This window comes from Monodelphis domestica, chromosome 2 (assembly GCF_027887165.1).
Source record: "Monodelphis domestica isolate mMonDom1 chromosome 2, mMonDom1.pri, whole genome shotgun sequence".
In the NCBI taxonomy this organism is placed as follows: Eukaryota; Metazoa; Chordata; class Mammalia; order Didelphimorphia; family Didelphidae; genus Monodelphis; species Monodelphis domestica.
The window spans coordinates 391,072,478-391,091,311 of NC_077228.1; the positions used below are offsets into that span (position 1 = coordinate 391,072,478).

Consider the following 18,834-nt stretch of genomic DNA (forward strand, 5'->3'; position numbering starts at 1 on the left):
AGTAGATCCTCTGAAGATAAGAATAGGATTATCCTGTTTTACAGAAGGCCAGGGAAATCACAACTCTAGACTACTAGGTCAACATTGATTACTTATTTATTCTTTAGCAGATAGAATTTTAAAAGTATAAATCCTGACTACAATAATTTCAATTCATTAATTTTAAATTGTGCATTTATTTTCAAGATATGTATTGAGCTCATCACCAAAGAATAACAATTAGAAGTGATTATATTTTAGAAAATATATAAAACCTTGCTACAATATGCCGATTTTAAAATGATATTTTTGGAAAGAAGCAACGATGATACAAGTTTAAATATGTTTCAACTGGTTTCTGGGATAGTGTTGAAGAACTTTAATTTGTAAAGCTAATTTAATGTCCTGCCAATATCTTTTAAAAAATACGTGTTTATTTTCTCAAAGATGAACTCTGATTTAAATAATACAAAATAGTAAATTGATAAATTAAATATTTTTAAACATAATCCAGGAAGAGAAAACAAATTTGAGAAATACACATGAGAGAGTTTCAAAAAGTATACCTGATAGTCATTTTAATGCCAAGCTGCTGCACGGATGAAAGGCTTTCATTCTTCACATTTGCATCAGTAGCTAAAAACAATAGAAAACTGAGTCATAAAAATGTATAAAAGCCTGAATAATAATCACATTTGGTTGTAAATTGATGAAAGTAATATTTTTTACATATTTTAAAGTAAAATTTGAAAATACTGATGAATTTGTACTCTAAATGCCATTGGTTTATTTTCAAGTAACAACATAAAACTTCACATGATTACCTTCTTTCTATCATAAAAAGCCATTTAAAATATCATTAAAAATAAATTATTATCCTACTGGATTTTTTCTATTTCACTGGGCTGCATTATTTTCTAACAATAAACATACCAAATTGAAAACAACCTAGAAATATTGCACTTTTATCCAGCTATGAATAAGAGCACAATTTTCAGATTTTTTTAAAATTATCAATTATTACATGCTTATTTATCTCAATATTTAAAGGCAAAATTATTTACTTTTATATAATTTATAGGTTCAACTATTCTAAAAGTATATCATACACCTATTTATGCATTATCTCAAAGATTATACATATTACATGTGGCATACTTTTTAAAAGAAACTAAACAAGCAATCTTACATGATACTGATTAATACAATTAGCTTTTCAATATCTTACAAGTAGGTGATAGTTAATAATATAAGCTTTTTACCAATAATGATAAAAGTAATAGCTTAATATATATTGATAAAGATATAATAATAACAATAAAACAATATTGATAATGATATAATAACAATAATAGTTTAATTTAGTGATTTCATTACTATACTCCTGGTATGGCACATAGTACATTTTTTTATTAGCCCCATTTTCTAGATAATGAAAACAGGTCACACCACCAGTAAGTGACTAGGACTCAAAACCCAGTTCCTCTCATTCCAAATTCAGTTCTTTATTCACATCATGATGAACAGAATTCTTTTTTTTTGTTAGACAATTTAAATGACATGCAGTTCAGAGGATAAATTTGAAGAAACTCCATTTTAGGAAGATCCTTATAGAATGATGCATAGCCTGAAATATGCTTTATCCCTTAAACACCTTGAAAGTTGTGGTCCTCTGTGACATTCTAGAATTTAGGGAATATATTGAATCTTCAATTAAAGTAGAAGGAGATAAAGCATCACTCTCAGTATGACTCAGTATTTACCAAGATAATTTTTTCTAGTGTCTAAAAAAATTTCTTATGAAGAAATTAAGGAGTGGAGAAATATGGTTATTACTACATGTAAACATACAGTTCAATCAGGTATTTGTGCTAGTCATATCATAAAGGACAATAAGAACAACAGCCCAGGTGGAGATCATTCTATTTTAATGTGTACCCATCAAATATATGAACACAGACATCTCATAATGGAAAAAATACAATGGTTTATAATAAGCCTTAGATATAAATAAGCTTTAGATAAAAATGTTATCCATGTACTATGACTGTTATTGAAATATTCTAATGGGGATCACAGATACAGTTTTATTTTGTCTTCTAAAAAGTTTCTTTCATGTAAATATGTGGTTAGACTAATTAATATAACTCCCCAAACCATATTTTTATAGTATAATGGAAATCAGAAAAATTAAATATTCAAAGGCATACTCATAATTCATATCTGAAAAGATAATCTAATAAAATTCATTAGATGTTCAATATATTTGAATTTTAAATATTCTGTCAAGCAAGCAAGCAACAAGAATTTATTAAGTGGTTTCTATGAATTAGGCTCCATACTTGGCATTGGGAATCAAATATAAAAAGAAAAAGAATCAAACAATCTCTACTCTCAAGGTGCGTACTTATCTAATCAGCACTTGCAATGATCATTTTAAGTTCTTGCTGTTAAAAAAATCACATATTTGAAGGATTCAGATTTGACCCCCTTCACTATAAAACTGTCTCCTCTGGATTTCACAGTATTCCACTGTCATGATTCTACTTCAATTGATATTTTTTCTTTGCTAGTATTGTTCCTTGTGATTGTTCTCTCCACCCTCTCTATATGTAGCCATTGTATAATACAAATCCTCAACACTGTGATCTTCCATTCTTTACTCTCCTTTGGAGATTACATCTATTCATTTTACTTCAATTATGTAACCATGTGCAAGTCAATTTAACATCTCTAAGACTGTTTCCTCATCTGTAAAGTGAAAATAATAACTATAACATTTATCTTAAGGGCTGCTGTAAGGCTAATATGAGCTGATGCATGTAAAGTACTTTGAAAACATTAAAAAGTGCTATATAAGTGTTCATTATCAATGCCACCATCATAATCATCAGTCATCTCTATTAGCTTCCATCCTGGTTTCTCTAGCTCTGAGAGGTAACCTTTCACCTTTTTTGCCCAGAAACAGTACAGGGGGCCACTTTCTGTCTTTCTCTGTACTCTGTTGCCTCACTTCTGCTTACCCCTCCACCACCTCAGGTCCATCTCCCTTTTACCTACTGTAGTCACAATCCCCCCAATTAGAAGTAAGTCTTGGGGCAAAGACTGACATCCTGGTTTGTATTAGATCATCTAGCACATATCACAGTGCCTGGAACATAGTAAGTTGTGGAAAGGAAAACTGTGAATCAAGCTTTGGCATTTCTGCCCACTGAGTATTTGGAATGGTGATGGGAGGGGGAGTGACAGTTGGAGTGAGAGAAGAGGATTGTGGGAGAGGCTGCTAACTGAAAGGTCTTTGCCCTCTGAACTCAGCTGAGTGTGGAGCAAAAAAGCTCTTTATCCCAACCTGTGGAATACCTTGCCTCCATTCCCTTACCCTGGAGAAGAAGGTTCTCCTTTGTGTGAGAGCATCTATTAGAGAAAGAACAAGACAAAAGTAAGCTTCTGAAAGGGGTTGATCCCTTATCTTCAGGGGGTTACCCTGAAGATCCTTTCTATTCCTTGACCTTCCCAAGAAAGACATTTGCCTTTTGTTTAGTAAGACAGAGATAGTGACTAGCTAGGTAGAAAACAAAGAAAGCTGAAGCTGAGCCATCTTGGCTCAGCTGAAGAAGCAGCAAGGGTCTCCTATTCCCACTTACCCATCCCCTTTCTTGATTCATGATAATTATTAAACTACTTGAAAAATAGAAGATCTCAGTCAGATTCATATTGAAGGGAGAACAAAAAAGAGACTGGTAGCTAAGCTAGCCTTTAGCTTAGCATAAAACAACAAAAGCCAACAGTGACAGTCTGCCTGCCAGACAAGGGGGACTTTTGTTGTTCAACTACCAGTCAAGCCTTGAGGAGTAAACTCTCCTATTTACCAGAAGTCACTCAAAACAATGGTCCTGTCATCCTTAACCTAGCCTTACCCAGGGGTACCTCTCTTATGGGTTGAGAGAAGAGAAGAAATTTCAAAGATAGTCTCTCAGCAGAGGGTATTTCTCTACTTTTACCTCACTAGCAGTTATATTCCCTCTGTCCCTTCAATTCCTCCATTCCCTGTTACAAACTCTTCCTTATCCCCTGTACCTCTTCAATCCTCTTTTACCTTCGTTATTACAGTTTGGCAAGCCAGCTAGGTTCCAAAAAAACCTTATTGGTATTAAAAAAAGAAGAAAGGGGTTCAGTAGAGATTTATTATAGAACAACATGTTCTCTAGGTATCTTTACCACCAAAATCTCCAAGTCTAGACTCAGTCTCTACTAAATGTTTCAATCTCACATCTCTTGTGAAAGTTCTTCTACTATCCACATGGATATTCTATTGTCACCTTAAATGTAACATGTCTAAAATAAAATAAAATAAAAATTTTTCTTTCAAAATCAGTTAGGCTTCTCTATTCTTATCAACATTTTCCCCAATTATCCCAAATCTAACCTCATTTTATATTCCTACCAATATTCTTCCATTCAAGCCTTAAATTCATCTTTGATTCTACCTTTATTCCTACCACCACCACATACATTATCCAAGTCTCATTATTTTTCCCTTTGTTATATATTTCTCATATATCTCTGCCTATTACCACTTTAGTCTAGACACGGATCCACATAAAACTGATTAGCAAAGTCTCCTAAATATTCTCCCTTCTAGTCTTTATTCTTTCACTGTCTGAAAATTTTTCTTAAAACATTTAAGCTCTTGATTGCATTATATTCTGTGCCTTCCTAACTGGTATCCAATCTGATTACTGAAAGAGTCTGGTCCCCATTTAGTAGTTCTTATCACCAGCCTCCATCCCCAACCAACCAAAAAACTAAGGCACTAAACAAAACTAAAAAGCTAAGCTCCATTCCATTTTCTTATTAGAGGTCTTTTAAATATCCTTCCTGGGTGCAAATTTGCCTTCCGTGAATAATTGTGCCCTGGGACAAAGCTCCTCTAATCCCTTACTCAGTTACAGTTTTAACTGAAATTTTATATATATGTTTGGTACAGTGCCAAGTATGGGGCTGGGGTGTGGGGAAAAAGAGAATTAATATAGAACATAGTTCCATAACTTCTAAAAGCTTAAATTCTTGTAAGATCACAAATATAACCAGCATGGAGTTATAGATATAAGAAGATATAATTAAGCACTTAATTGTATTAAATAGTACATATGTATTCTAGAAATTCAATAGAAGGAAGATGAAAGCAAGGACAGAATGATCAGGGAAGCTACAAAGAAAAGCATATGGATAATTAGAAGATGGAAGAAAAGTAATTATAGAAAAAATTACATTAAGCAAAAAGCAGGCAGGTAGAGATGAACTGGGCACACTGACTCCTACTGCAACCCTAATAGAATATAAGCTCCTCAAGGCTCCAAATTTCATTTTTGTTCATGTATCCCCAGAAATGGTCAAAGGATATTGTACATAGTAGTCAGCTGCCTACTATAGTATCTCATAAGTAACTCTAATGCGATGATCCATTTTCTAACAAGGAGAGACCATTTCCCCTCCAAATATCTGTATTTCTATTGACATCAATAACTTCCTCATAGACACACAGTTTTATAATTTTTATTCTTTCCTCTCTATAAAACATCATTATCTAACAAACTATTAAATTATGTTGATTTTACCTCCACATTTCTTCTATCTCTCTCTCCTTTCCCCTCTAACATGTTATGATGAAGACCTAAATTATATGAATGAGATTGGTTACATATATTTTATATTTCTTTGTATATATATACTCTACCTGATTTCCAGTCCCTTATAAAAATTCTCAATAGAATGAAAGCTTCAGAAAAGGAATAGTTTTATTTATGTCTTTATTTGCTACCCTCCATGCCCCTTTTTATTAAACAGACCTAGGATTTCCTTCTGAGAAATTATCACTACGCAAGCAGGTCAGAATCTGTTCTGTGGTTTCTACCATTAAAGAATTTTCTAGGGCACTGAGAGTTTAAATGTTTTGTCTAGGGTCACAGACTTTGTTGAGGCTCTCCACTAAATTTTAGTTGCCCATCACAAATTGCCTACTGAAAATCGTCTGTCAGTATAGAGACAGGGAGAAAGACTAGAGATCTCCCCTCTCAAATTGGGGCTCGGGGGAGATAACTTCTGTTTAACTTGACCAAGGGAGAGGAGAGTAGTGAGTACTTCCCCCCTTCATCCTCCCCTCAGCTATGGCTGCTCAACCCCAAACTGCCTCTTGACTTCACTGCACTACTACTGTATAGAGGGGAGTTCCCTCCTCTATGAGAGACTGTTACCTTCCCCCCTCAAGTTGGAACTGTTTCCCACTCACACTAAAGGCAGTTGGGGAAAACATCAAATTTTATTCTAACTGAACCAATTTGAAAATAACACAGGGAAATGGCTGTTGGAAGGGTTTTTGTGGGTTAAGAGGGAAAAAAGGCATCCCCATTCTAGTTACCCTTAACTCCCTCATTAAATTGGGGAACCCAGGTTTTGGCAGCCTTGAGCCCCTGAGGGATTCAGCCTTGGATGGCCCTGGTCTTGGTCCACAGGCACAGTTCAGACCTTGGGCACCAGGAGCTCTGAGGTGATCAGTGGGGAGAAAGAAGGGTGTCCAATCACCAGGAGAAAGATGTAAGTTTTCCTCAGGAGCAAAGTCTTGACAGACCTCTCCTTAGGCTGTCTCAGGATTGAGAGAGTTAACTGCCTCTCTATGACAGAAACTCTTGCTCTCCCCAGATTCCAGAACATCTCCTGGGGCCCTCCCTGGCTATGGCTGAGACTTCATCAATTTCTTAGATTGTAACTCCAGTTCTAGGGTTTGAAACCCCTATCACACTGGTCAAAAGAAATTAGACATCTGAAAAGGGATATAGCAGAAAGGAAAAGGGGGATATAGAGTGAGAAGGAATAGAATAGATGGGAATGCACTGCTAGTAACTGACATTGAGTGTAAATGGGGTGATTTCATCCCCTAGAGGAAAATGGATAACAGAGAGAAACAAAAACCAGAATGTGACAATGTGCTGTTTATAAGACAAACAATAAAAATGGGAGACATAAAAAAAAGAAAGAAAATGAGAGACATACATAAAGTGAAGGTGAGGGAATGGAGCAGATTATACTCTGTCTCAGCTGATCCAGAGTCAGGGTCTAAAATGTATATAATTGGAAGGGATGAACAGGGTAACTTTTTATGTTGTGGGGCATTCTGGATAACCAAGCCCCATCAATATTGGATCAGTATGTACCAAGAGTTATATCATCCAGATTTTAAAAGGAAAAATAAAATTACATGCAGAAAAAGGAAATAAAATAATAATATTTTGGGGGACTTTAAATTTCCCCTATCAGACTAGACAAATCTACCCAAATAATACATAGGAAGAAATCAAGGAGATGAATAAAATTTTGGATAAGTTAAATATGATAGCTTTCTGGAGAGCCCCCATATATCTGCACAAGCCTAGCAACAGATTTAAGTCTGAGCAAAGTCTCTGGAGGGAGAACAATGGTTTAGAGACCATATTCTGCAGAAGTCTTAATTTTATATTCGCAATACTATGTAGGTAACCCTGCGTTCCTGAGGAGTTTTGTCATTGGAACAAAAATTTCACTGGGTATAACCTAGCTGGAAAGACTTTGTTTTGGAAAGAGTATGGTACTGTCAATAGAGAGTGTGGGCTGCCTAATGACCAATTTAGCTTATATGGTTTTGGTAATATATTTTAACTGAGAACTAGACTGGTTAAGTTGATAATACTAAATGCTGATAGGAGCATAGAGAAACTGGCCTAACATTACAATGCTAGACCAGCTATAAATTGTATTTTTTCAAAAACAACATGGAAATATATATTAAAAGTTGTAAAGCTGTTCAAGGTCATTAATCCAGGGCTCTTATTATTAGGATTAGACCCTGAGGGCATTATTAAGAGAGTTAAAAAGCTATGTGTGTATGAAAATATTCATGGAAGCTTTGTTTATAATGGCAAAATAATTGGAAAGAACACAAATGTAATGATTCAGAGAAATGGATGAATAACTTTTACTATTTGAATATAATGAATTATAATATTAGAAATGATAAATATTGGAAATATAAAGAAAAAAGAGAAATATATAAACAGTTGAAAAGAGAACAAAAGGAAATAAGAATAACACATACTATATTTACACTAAAATAACAACAGTCATAAAATCCAGAGAAAAATATCAAAACAAAACAAATCCAAAGGAACTCAAAAGCAAAGGATGTTTATATTAGTTGAAAACAATGTGGAGTTTGTGATTTTATACATTTTTGTTATTTATTTAAATTTTTTGATGGTTGTGGTGACTAAGAATATAATTTTAAAGCTAAAAAAAATAAACAAAGAGATAAATTAGGTTAAAAGGTGTTTTTTGGGAAGATGAGTCTGTTGGTGGTTTGATACACTACAAAATATGGGATAGGTACTGTAGTCAGGAAGATTCACTGCTAGAGTTTTGCCTTCATATAGTTGTTAGGTATTAAGGATCTATATTAGAGTGTTCATATGGAAAATAAAACAAAGAAGGAATATAATTTAATTTTCATTTTGTGAGAAGAATCAAAAAGGCTTGATAATTTTGTTAGTTATGGATAAACAAAAGAAAGAAAGATAATGTTAGGGTTTTGACCTTGCAAAAATGATGCTATGACTTAGAAAAATAGGAAAATTAAATAGGTTATGTATTTTTGGGAAGAAGATTAATTTATCTTAGACATATTGAAATTTCAGGTGACAGAAAATCAAACTACCTAGAAGGCAACTGGAGGAAAGAGTCAAAGTGCAGAAAAGGGAACAGAGATGGGGGCACAGATTATGAACCCAAGTCTTCCTGACTTCAAGTTCATTATTCTATCACCTATTGAGATCAAAAACACATTTGAGTACTGAGTATTCTTCATTGTACAAAGGATGAATTTAATTGTTCATTGAATTGAATTGCATATATAACATCCTTTACCATATTGTAAGCTCTATAAAAAGACAGACTGAGGTCTTATTCTACTTTGTATTCTCAATATGATAGATAGATAAATAGATATTTACAAACAGTCCATACTCAGTATTTCTTGAAAGAATTTTAAAACAAAAAACAACTTTTTACCTATACTTAAAGTAAAATCAGAAAAAAATGGAATTTTTCACTTTCCATTCCCTGAAGAAATATGAAAAGGATAGCAAAATAAAATTCTAATAGTGACAACACAAAATGTTATATGTTTTGCATGTCATGTCTATTTACTTAACTTTAAAGACAAATTATTATTGAAATCGAAGTATTATTTATAAGTAAAAAGCATTTAACCTATAAATATAGTAACTGAAAGACAAAAATAGTTGAAAGAATATATTTACTATGCAGCAAAATCACTCATTTCAGTCCTATCTAATTTTAGTTCAATATGCTAGGACATAAATAAAGAAAGAAATTAAATTCATTCTCCCTGGCACTTGGTTAATGGTGTGGAAAAATAAATTTTCAGGAGAGTGACAAATTTTTCCACTGGAGGACAAACCCATAGTTATAGAGGCAGGGATATTTTGATATTTATCAACTTTTCTAAATTGTTGCCGTATTTGTTTAAAGGTAAGAAAATTTTCACTTCTCATCAAGAAGTCAGTGAGTCAAAAAAAAAAAAACTCCCTTCTGCCTTCATTTTCAGTATGTTTAGTGATATACAAAATAGATAAAGTGGGGAGGGGATAGAGAAACTATCAGTTGGAGAAAACAGAAAATGCTTCATTGTGGAAGGAAATGCCCAAGACAAGCCATGAAGGAAACTAAAGATTCTGAGAGATAGACACAAAGAGTAAATAAATTCTAGGCATGGGAAGCAATTAATGAGAAGTCAAGGAGGTGAAAGATAGATTTGGAAAAAAAGGTCAGATGGGCTGGACTGCAGCTTATATGAAAGGAAGTAATATACAGTGGTCTAAGGCTGAAAAGGGATGTAAATGTCAAACAAAGAAGTGTTGACATTTGATTTTAAAGGTACTAGGGAGTCACTAAAGGAGAGCTACTTGGTCCATTTTGAATACTAAGAAAATTTGTTTGGAGGGAATGGAGAAGGGAGAGCCTTGAGATTCAGGACACAACTACTATGGCCCAGGCAAAAACTGATGAAGGTCTGAATCAGTGGTAGCTGTAAGAGAGGAATATAGAAGACTGACTTGAGAGATGTCCTGGTTATGGTTTGGCAAGTCAGTAGATATATTGAGATAATAAAAGGTAAGAATTAAAGATGCTTATCAGGTTTTAAATCTAATTGATTAGAAGATTGGTACTCTCAGTACTCTTCAAAGAAAAACAAAAATTCAGAGGTGTGTAGAGATAGGGGTAAAAAGGTAAAAAATAGAGGAAAAATAATCATTTCAATTTTGGAAATGTTTAATTTTAAACATTTCCAGAACAAATCAGATTTAAATGTCCAATAGGTAGTTGATAATGCATGACTTAGATTTCAAAGAACAGAAAAAGAACTCATTTGGCACTTACTATTATACTCTTTATAGGTATTTACATTTTTATTCATTCATTTATTCTCCATAACTAGATTGCAAACTCCTTGAGGCCAGGAACCATACTACATTGTATTCCTAGAAAGTTTTTTGTATATATTAGGTACTAAATAAATGCATATTCATAATAATCCAAAGCCTCACATTTGCTGGATGCCCAAATAATGGTAAAAATATAGATTCACATGGAGTAATTGTAGTAGTATATATTAAATATAGCAGAGAATTAGTTCCTGTACTCATGAAACTTGCATTTTTACATTTTGAAAAAGATAATTCTAAGTTACTTGTATGTAATGTCTTAAACATTTGGTTTGAGATGAAAGGTCCTAGTTTTCTAAATTTATTTCAGATGTTATTGAGATTTTTTTTTGCTTTATCAAGGGCTGTTCATGGGACGTCTGTCTCTGCATGTCTTCTTGGGATTCAATCAAATTTTCTTCTGGCATGTTATCATGGGTATAGTGATGTTTAATGTGAGATGCATGGAACTATTAGTATCTTCATGGGATGCCCCTCCCTCTCTTCCTCACCCTGGAGAGATTGTGTTTTAGGTGGAGGATGAGGGATATGAGTAACCTATTTCAGTTCTCTTCTTTAATCTGTTTTGGTGCCTTTGCTTTCAAACTCTTGGTTCCATGCAATAAATTTAGTTTGGGTAAGATGCTCCAATAACATCTATGACGTTTCCCATCTCCATTTACTGGGATCTATGGACTTGTCTTATATATTTTTTTCAGCCAGGGTTTATCATTATGGGCTTAGGGGTTTTCCTGATTTGATCAAAGTAACTTCATGGATTAAGTAGTGGATCTTATGTCTAGTACCACACTGGATTAATATAAAGCTCCTTTTTGTATGGGTTTATGTGGAATTGGTACCAGGCACAATAGGAAGGGTCATCATTATGTATTGTCTCTTGGTTTATGAAAAGTTCTGGATTAGAGAAAGGAAGGTGTGATAATAGCATTACATTGTCTATATCTTCCTCAGTTTGTTCTTTGTTATCTACTTGTAATGCAGTTTCATTTATTCCTATTTCGTTGTCACTTTCTTCATCTCCATACTTCTCAAAAAATTTTTCAGTTACTACTAATGCAGACAGCATTTCCTCCACTGATAAAGTTTTCTATGTTTTTGTTTACATCTTCAGAAAAACTAATTTGTTCTGAATTCAGGGGTTCACTATGCCAATCTATTTCCCACTCATCTAAATCTTTGTGGTCTTTTTCATAGAACTTGATATATTCATAAGGTTCTTGTTCTTCGTCGCTATCTAGGTCAAATATTACTGCACCATTTGGTTCTGTATTATCCATGTCTTGTTCTAATTCTTGTTCAATGATTTCTGTATTCCCCAGGTCTTTCACTAGCTCTTGTTCAGTGGTGTTGGGACCTTTTGTCAGATGTTGGTAAATCAGGTTCTGTGTCTTGTTCTGACCCTTGCTCAGTTGTTTCTATATTCTGCAATTCATTTTCTAGCTCTTGCCCAGTTCTATATTGCAATTCTGTGTTCTGCGGTAAAAAATTTGATTCTTGAGGGTTTGCTGCTTCCTGAGGATTTGCTATCACATTACTGTAATGCACAGGTTCTTCAATATCCTTTGCATCAGGTTCTTGTCTATTTACTCTCTCTTTGAATCTGTTGAGACAGAAACCTTTCCCTCTATGGTGGTATCTTCTGGGAATGACTTTGCTAAAGATCCACTTGCCCCTGTATCACTGAGTCTTGTAACTTTGTTCTCTCACTTGTATCCCAACATATGGTTCTGGGGTCTCTTGTAAATTAGCTATTGTTTTATTTTCATGAACAGGATTCCAATTATCCTCTATACCTTCCTTCTCCCTACTTTGAAATGCACATGCATAGTCAACAGATATTTGAAGTTTTTGATGTGTTAAAGTGTAACCATTCCTTCCCCAGTCATTCTTCCCCTATTTAAGTTAATGTTATATAATTGCTGTTCAGGACCTCGGACAGTTCCTTGGTGATTTCCTGACAGGAAGGTCAGATAGAGGGTCTGTGAGTGAAATGATTTCTATTTGAGAACTGGTTGGAAGATGTTTCTCTATCAAATTATCTTTTAGCCCTTCTGTACCCACTCCCACAGATTGTTTTTCAGCCTCTGGTTCAGGGAATAGACAGTCATTGGAAGTTTGGTACTGATCTGTGTTAAATACTTCTCCAGAACTGGTATCTTTGAATCTTATAAGATTTTTAATATGATCTGGGTAAAAGTCTTTGGCTTTAGGGTTTAAGTTAGCTTTCCCCTCATTTCTCTTTCTTTCCTCTCCTTATAATCTGTAAGGTCTTGTGAAACAATGTTTTTGGGTTCTTTGGCTGCCTTGTCAAAATGGTCTGGAGTATTGTGAATCTTAAAACTACTCAGACTCTACTTTAGAAGATTTGATTAAGCTATTCCCCATTTTTAACAATGGAGGTACTTGATCAGGAATGTATTGAGAACTTTTAAAATTACTCCACCCTACTCAGACAGTGCCTTAGGGGAAGATAAAGTTGCAAACTCCTGATTGAACAATGAAAAGTCCCTAAATCATACTTATAGTAAAGCTAGAACCTTAAGCTAGGTCTATTTTTAGATCTAATACAAAAAGGTGCTAAGTACCTATAAAGGTTAAATTAATCACTAAAATGTCAAGCAACTTACAAAAGGCAACCTTAACAAAAGAAGTGTTAAGTACTCAGAGGATTTTATCTAACCAGAGAAGGTGAGAACAAAAGAAGATGAGAACTAAGAATGGGCAGTTTATCTTTACTAGTCTGGCCAAAACCTTTACAGTTTGGCATTTACAGTTTTTAACATTTACAGTATCAAGTTGCTGTTTTAAAGATTTTCTAACCCTGTTTGGTGTCCTAATTCCTAGACCCATTCTGCAAGCTAAAAAATTCTCCAAAAAGATTTTAATCTGTTCCTTGCCTTTCTCCATGCAGTTTTGTGTGCCCATGTATTGTGAATCGAAAATGTCATGTTTCATGTTTGTGATTAACTGTGCAATTTCTTTTCCCATCTCAATCATAGATTTCTGATTTGTACTTAAGTTGCTTCCTTTGGCATCTTGCCAAATTGTCAGTTTTTCCACCACTAAAATTTTGAAGTTCTCTGTCTCCTCTCTACCATCTCCCTTTTTGCATTTTATGCTTATGCCTTCATGTTTCCTCCCTACGGTACCTCCCAAATTTATCTCATTTCCAATATTTAATGTAGCTGGAGCCTGGTTTCATGCAGAATGATGATTGTTCCTTGCTACCACCTCTGAGTAACAGAGTTTTGCTCCAGAAGCTATTGCTGCTTCCATGGATTTTAGATCTGGGGTGTCCTTTTCCATAAGTTTGTAGTGAGAGCAACACTGCTTAGTATTTGATTCCTGTCTCCCATAATTCTTGTTAGTATACACCCTTTCATAATAATATGAATTTTGAAATTTCCTATCTCTCTTATTTTGGCCTTGTTCATAACGATGTTTCAATGGGCAGTTTCTCACTATGTGTCCTTGTCTCAAGTATAAAAAACAGGTCTTGGTGTCTCTTTGTACTCTCTGTTGATTTTTAGATGCCTGCCTGTATTGTGGGGTCTGTCTTAAATGTCTTAATTGTATCTAGGTTATTAACTTCATCTCTTTCTGTTTGAGCATTTCTGTGGTATCCTGTAATCTCTTTTTTAACTCATCTTTTTTTCCTTTCCTGTTCCAATTGGTTCTTATATATATATATATATATATATATATATATATATATATATGTGTGGCTGTATCTCTTATTTCATTAAGGGAAATAGAATCATATTTCGGGATGTAATTTTTAAAGAAATCCTTCAACTGTTTATCAAAACTCCGTAGAAATTATCTCCTAATGCATGCCAAAGATTCCTGGGAATCAGGGTTAAAGCCTAACAGTCCCTCAATATTTTCAATCAGGTGATCCATAAAATCAGAAGGATGCTTTTTTTTCCCTCTTGGGACAAAGTCAAATTTCCCCCAAGCATTTAGTCTTTCAGATAACTATTTCATTCCCTGCAAAAGGTCTTCAAGGCATTTCTTAAGATAAGTCATTGACATTGGATTGGAAAAATCAAAATCTTCAATAACTTCTGGACAGATAGTAAGTTAGGAATCTTTCTTTGTTTGTTCAATAAATTTTTATGTGTCTGGGGAGTAAAAAGTTCAGATAAAAGAATTTCAACATCTTCAAAGTCCAGTTCATAGAGGTGAAATGTTCTTTTCAGGTCTTTGATCTCGTGATGCGATTCTGTTAGGAATTTATGCATTCGTTTGCTCAAGGAATCCAAGTCATGGGTGGTGAAATGACTTATGGACCTTTGCATGTAAGATGCCAGTTATCAGTCAGCTTTGCTACATCTCAGAGAGCCATGATCTTGTGTGCTCCTGAGGTCTTATAAAATTGCCCTGAGTTTCATTTGTGCCTGTCATGGTATTCACTTCTACTGCCCCTCATGTTATTTCAGTACTTGTTTTAGTATCCCCCGAGTCCTCATTAGTCTGTCCCATCAAGTCCACTCACCACGTCGGATTCCTTCCCGCTTCCCATGTTTTCTTGTTTTTTAATCCTATACTCCTGAAAATACTACAATTACTACAATTTTAACTTCAATTAAAATTAGTACAGCTACAAGGAATTATAAATTACAAATATATAAAACTTTATCTGTTCTATTCTCTTTTTAGGAGGATAAACTCTAACTAATTTAATTTTTTTTTAGATTTATAATAGATTGAAATCCTGAGGGAATCAACAGATGGATGACTGTTATTCTAATTTCAGCTACCTGAGGGCTTATAAAGCTGTCATTTTAAAAAAGATAATCAATTTCTCATTTCTGGAAACTTGGAAAACATTTAATCCATATAATCAGGCTTTCTTTTGAAACATCTTTCATATATTAAAAAACATATTTGTATATTTGTAGTAGAGAAAATTTATTATACCAAACTTTTGTACCATTGGCAAAAAAACAAAAAAAAAGTGATAAATCATGAAAATATTTACTGTCAGGTTGGACTGACAGTAATAATAACATCAACTTCAACATATCACTATAATAAATATTAAAGAAATCAATCAACAGGAAGCCACTTTATATTCTTCTATAATATCAAAGTACTGAGTAGCTAATCAGTTATAGCCTTTAAGAAATTTTAATTTACATTCATTCTAAATATATGACCAAATAATAAGCTGAAAAGCTAACATCTGAGATAGCATTTGGCATAATTTAGAAATGATGCAAGAGGGCAGAAAACAGATTAATGTTCACTGAGTAATCAGTCTTATTCAGTATTTTAAAAATAAATTTTGCAACATTAAATGTTCTCTACATACAAAAAACAATGTGTGCTCATCAGTTGATATCAGCAGCAAATATGACTTCCACTCCATGAAGTTCACAACTCGTCCACATTTTCCCATTGCACATTTTCTCACACTGGGAAATAAGTCTTATCTATGTCATCCTCCCTCAAATCTTCCAAAATATATCTACCTGACTGCATATATGTTTGATATTTTGTGTATACCAGTACTACAGAAAATTTGTGGGAAAATTACTTCTTCCTGATATAGTCAGTAAAAGCTTCATAAAAGTGAATTTTGACTTCAATCTTATATGACAGTTATGATTTCAGCAAGTGGAGATAAAAGGAAGGATATGACTAGCAAATTAATAACCAAGAGGCAAGTAGAAAAACTTTTTAATTGAAGGTGAAATAATAGAACTATAAATTTAAAAGTACCTACACTAGGCAAAAAAATGGAACATTTATGAAGACTAATAAACAATGAAAAATATTAACCAAATTTAAAGAAATGAGAGGAGGGAAAAACAAATTGTTAAATCTAAAATAAAAAGGGGAATTCACAATTGAAGGAAATAAATTTATTAGACAATAGGATACCAGATTATATGGCAACAAAACAGAAAACTTTTTTTAAAGTATTAGTTACTAATAAAAAATAAAATGCCAATATGTGCTCAACAGGAAGGAGATAACCTAAATAAAATGCTCACAGAAGAGAAACTAAACAAGGAAAAAGTATAATTTCACAGGAGAATTTTAAATGATGAAAAACAGTAACAACCAGGCTTTATATACTCATAAGTGATTTTCATCAAATTCATATAAGAACAAATAATACAAAGAGGCTCTTTTTAAAATTAAGAGAATGGAATGAAATTCCTGATTGGGATACAGTTTTTATTCAGTAAGAGTAGTAAAGAAAATGGGGCAGCAATTTGGCAGAAAAAAAAGATTTAGATTAGAATTCACATCATACACTAGAAGCCATCCAAGAGATAAATGATCCAAATAGCAGAATAGAAAGTTATATCATGCACAAGTATATCGAAGATGAGGCTTTGTAAATAGCTGTAGGAAGGAGGAAATTATAAATTATAAAATCATACACATATGAATAATGTAATTTTTAAATGCACATACAAAAAAACATAAACAGCAGAAGAAAAAAGCATGGGATGAGTTAAAATTTTTTGCATTAAAAATCTAATATCTGAAAAAATATGTTAAACTCATTCCTTAATATATGGGGATAAATGATACAAATAATTTTATGGAAAAATTTAAACTATCAACTGCCATTTGAAAAAATACTTAAAACATGTTAAAAATCAGAAAAAGGAAGCTAAGTGGCATAATAGATAGAGTACTAGACTTGGAGCAAGAAGAACTGAGTTGAAAATTAGACTTAGATACTTTCTGACTTTTTGACCCTAAGCAAATCACTTAATCTTGGTTTGTCCCAATTTCTGGATTTGTAAAATGGAGATAATAAGAGCCTCTAAATACTAGGATTGCTATAAGGATAAAATGAGATCATAATTATACAGTATTTTGTAAACCTTAAAGTGCTACATAAATGCTAGCTAATAGTACTAATGTTATTTGTCTTGAGTCAAGAAGACTTGAACACAAAGCTGACCTCAGGCACTTACTACCTTATGTGATCCTGGACAAGTAGCTTACTCTATGTACTTTACTTTCTTCAAATGTAAAATTGGAAAAAATAGCACTTATTTTCCCAGTGTTTTTGTAAAGGCCAAATGAGAATATTTATAAGATACTGAAAACAATGCCTGGCTCATAGTATGCACTTAATAAATGCTAATTTCCTCCTTTCCCTATAAAAATGCAAAGTGCAACAACAGAGAAGTTATTACCTTAAACCTATCAAACTGAGAAAAAAAATAGTAAAAGTACAAAAATCCCAACAAGGTCTTAAAGATTATTAAAGACTCCCTTATATTCTTATATTTCCTTCCTGCTTTCTTTTCAACTCCTATATAATCATTTAGCACCTAACGAAAAACAAGTACAAAAAAGTAAAGTAAAAATTAAAAAAACACCTACTGGTTAGATGCTTTGCTGAGATTTTTAGTAAGAAAAAAAGTGTAATCGAGCAAAAAATAAGGTTTTCAAACTCAATTTTCAGTGTTATTTCTATGATGAAGCATGGTACTAGAGAAAGGGTACACTTCAGTTAAAACAATGTTGATTCATGTCCTGCCTCTGAGAAATATTAGCTATATGGCTGGGCAACTCATTTAAGGTTCTCAGTGCCCCACAAAATTCTCTAAGGCTAATTTTTAAGAGTTGTGAGTTCTCCTAGAACTTTCCTTACATCAATGAAATCACAGGTCCAGTCTATCGTTTGAAATTTATGACTTCTTTATGAGCTATATCTGCAAAATATGAACTGTATCTTGGACTTTTCTCAAAATTCAAAAATGGTGCTACTCTAAATTATAAATGTAAATATTTACATTATGAAAAGAAAGATAAAATGTTTACCTTTATATTCAACAGTGGGAAAGTAGCATTCAAATGGGTTTTCTGTGAGATTCAACACAAACTTTTCAAGTAATTCTGCCAAAACTGGAAGAAGCGAGAAAATCTTAAGGATATTAAAATCATTAATGAAGCATGGCAACATATATATATATATACACACACATTACAAACTTAGGCAGCGAAAAGTAATTTGAATTGTTGTGTAGTAATATTGTGAGGTAGAAATTCAAAGCATACACTATTTTAGAATTCATAACAACTGTTCAGATTTGAATTAAATTTTAATAGCTTTATGAAGAATCCATTCAATGTAAAAACTTTTGGAAACAAATCATCTGCTCTCTTTAGATTCTCCATGGATTACCTAAGAATTTGATAAATTATCTCAATATAATAAATTTAACATTAATTAGGCTATAATAACTAATTAATTTCCATATTTAGGATTATTTGCACATGTAGGAATAAAAAGGTTTACTTTAAAGGTGAGTTAGGATAAATG

General features: G+C 33.1%; 1 protein-coding gene across 6 annotated transcripts in view; it reads right to left on the reverse strand.

Moving 5' to 3' along the window:
- Window positions 1-18,834, reverse strand: part of TBC1D32 (TBC1 domain family member 32) — a 246,750-nt gene that overhangs the window by 40,663 nt on the left and 187,253 nt on the right. For 3 of the 6 annotated variants that reach the window (XM_001379912.5, XM_007484500.3, XM_007484499.3), the window contains 2 exons: window positions 18,333-18,416; window positions 546-615 (listed from right to left, as the gene is read on the reverse strand). In XM_001379912.5, coding sequence (XP_001379949.2) covers window positions 546-615; window positions 18,333-18,416 — 154 coding nt within the window. Of the gene's footprint in view, window positions 1-545; window positions 616-5,597; window positions 5,654-16,383; window positions 16,893-18,332; window positions 18,417-18,834 lie in introns of those variants that run through there. The other 3 variants (XR_001627115.2, XM_007484501.3, XM_007484498.3) reach the window with 3 other exon arrangements.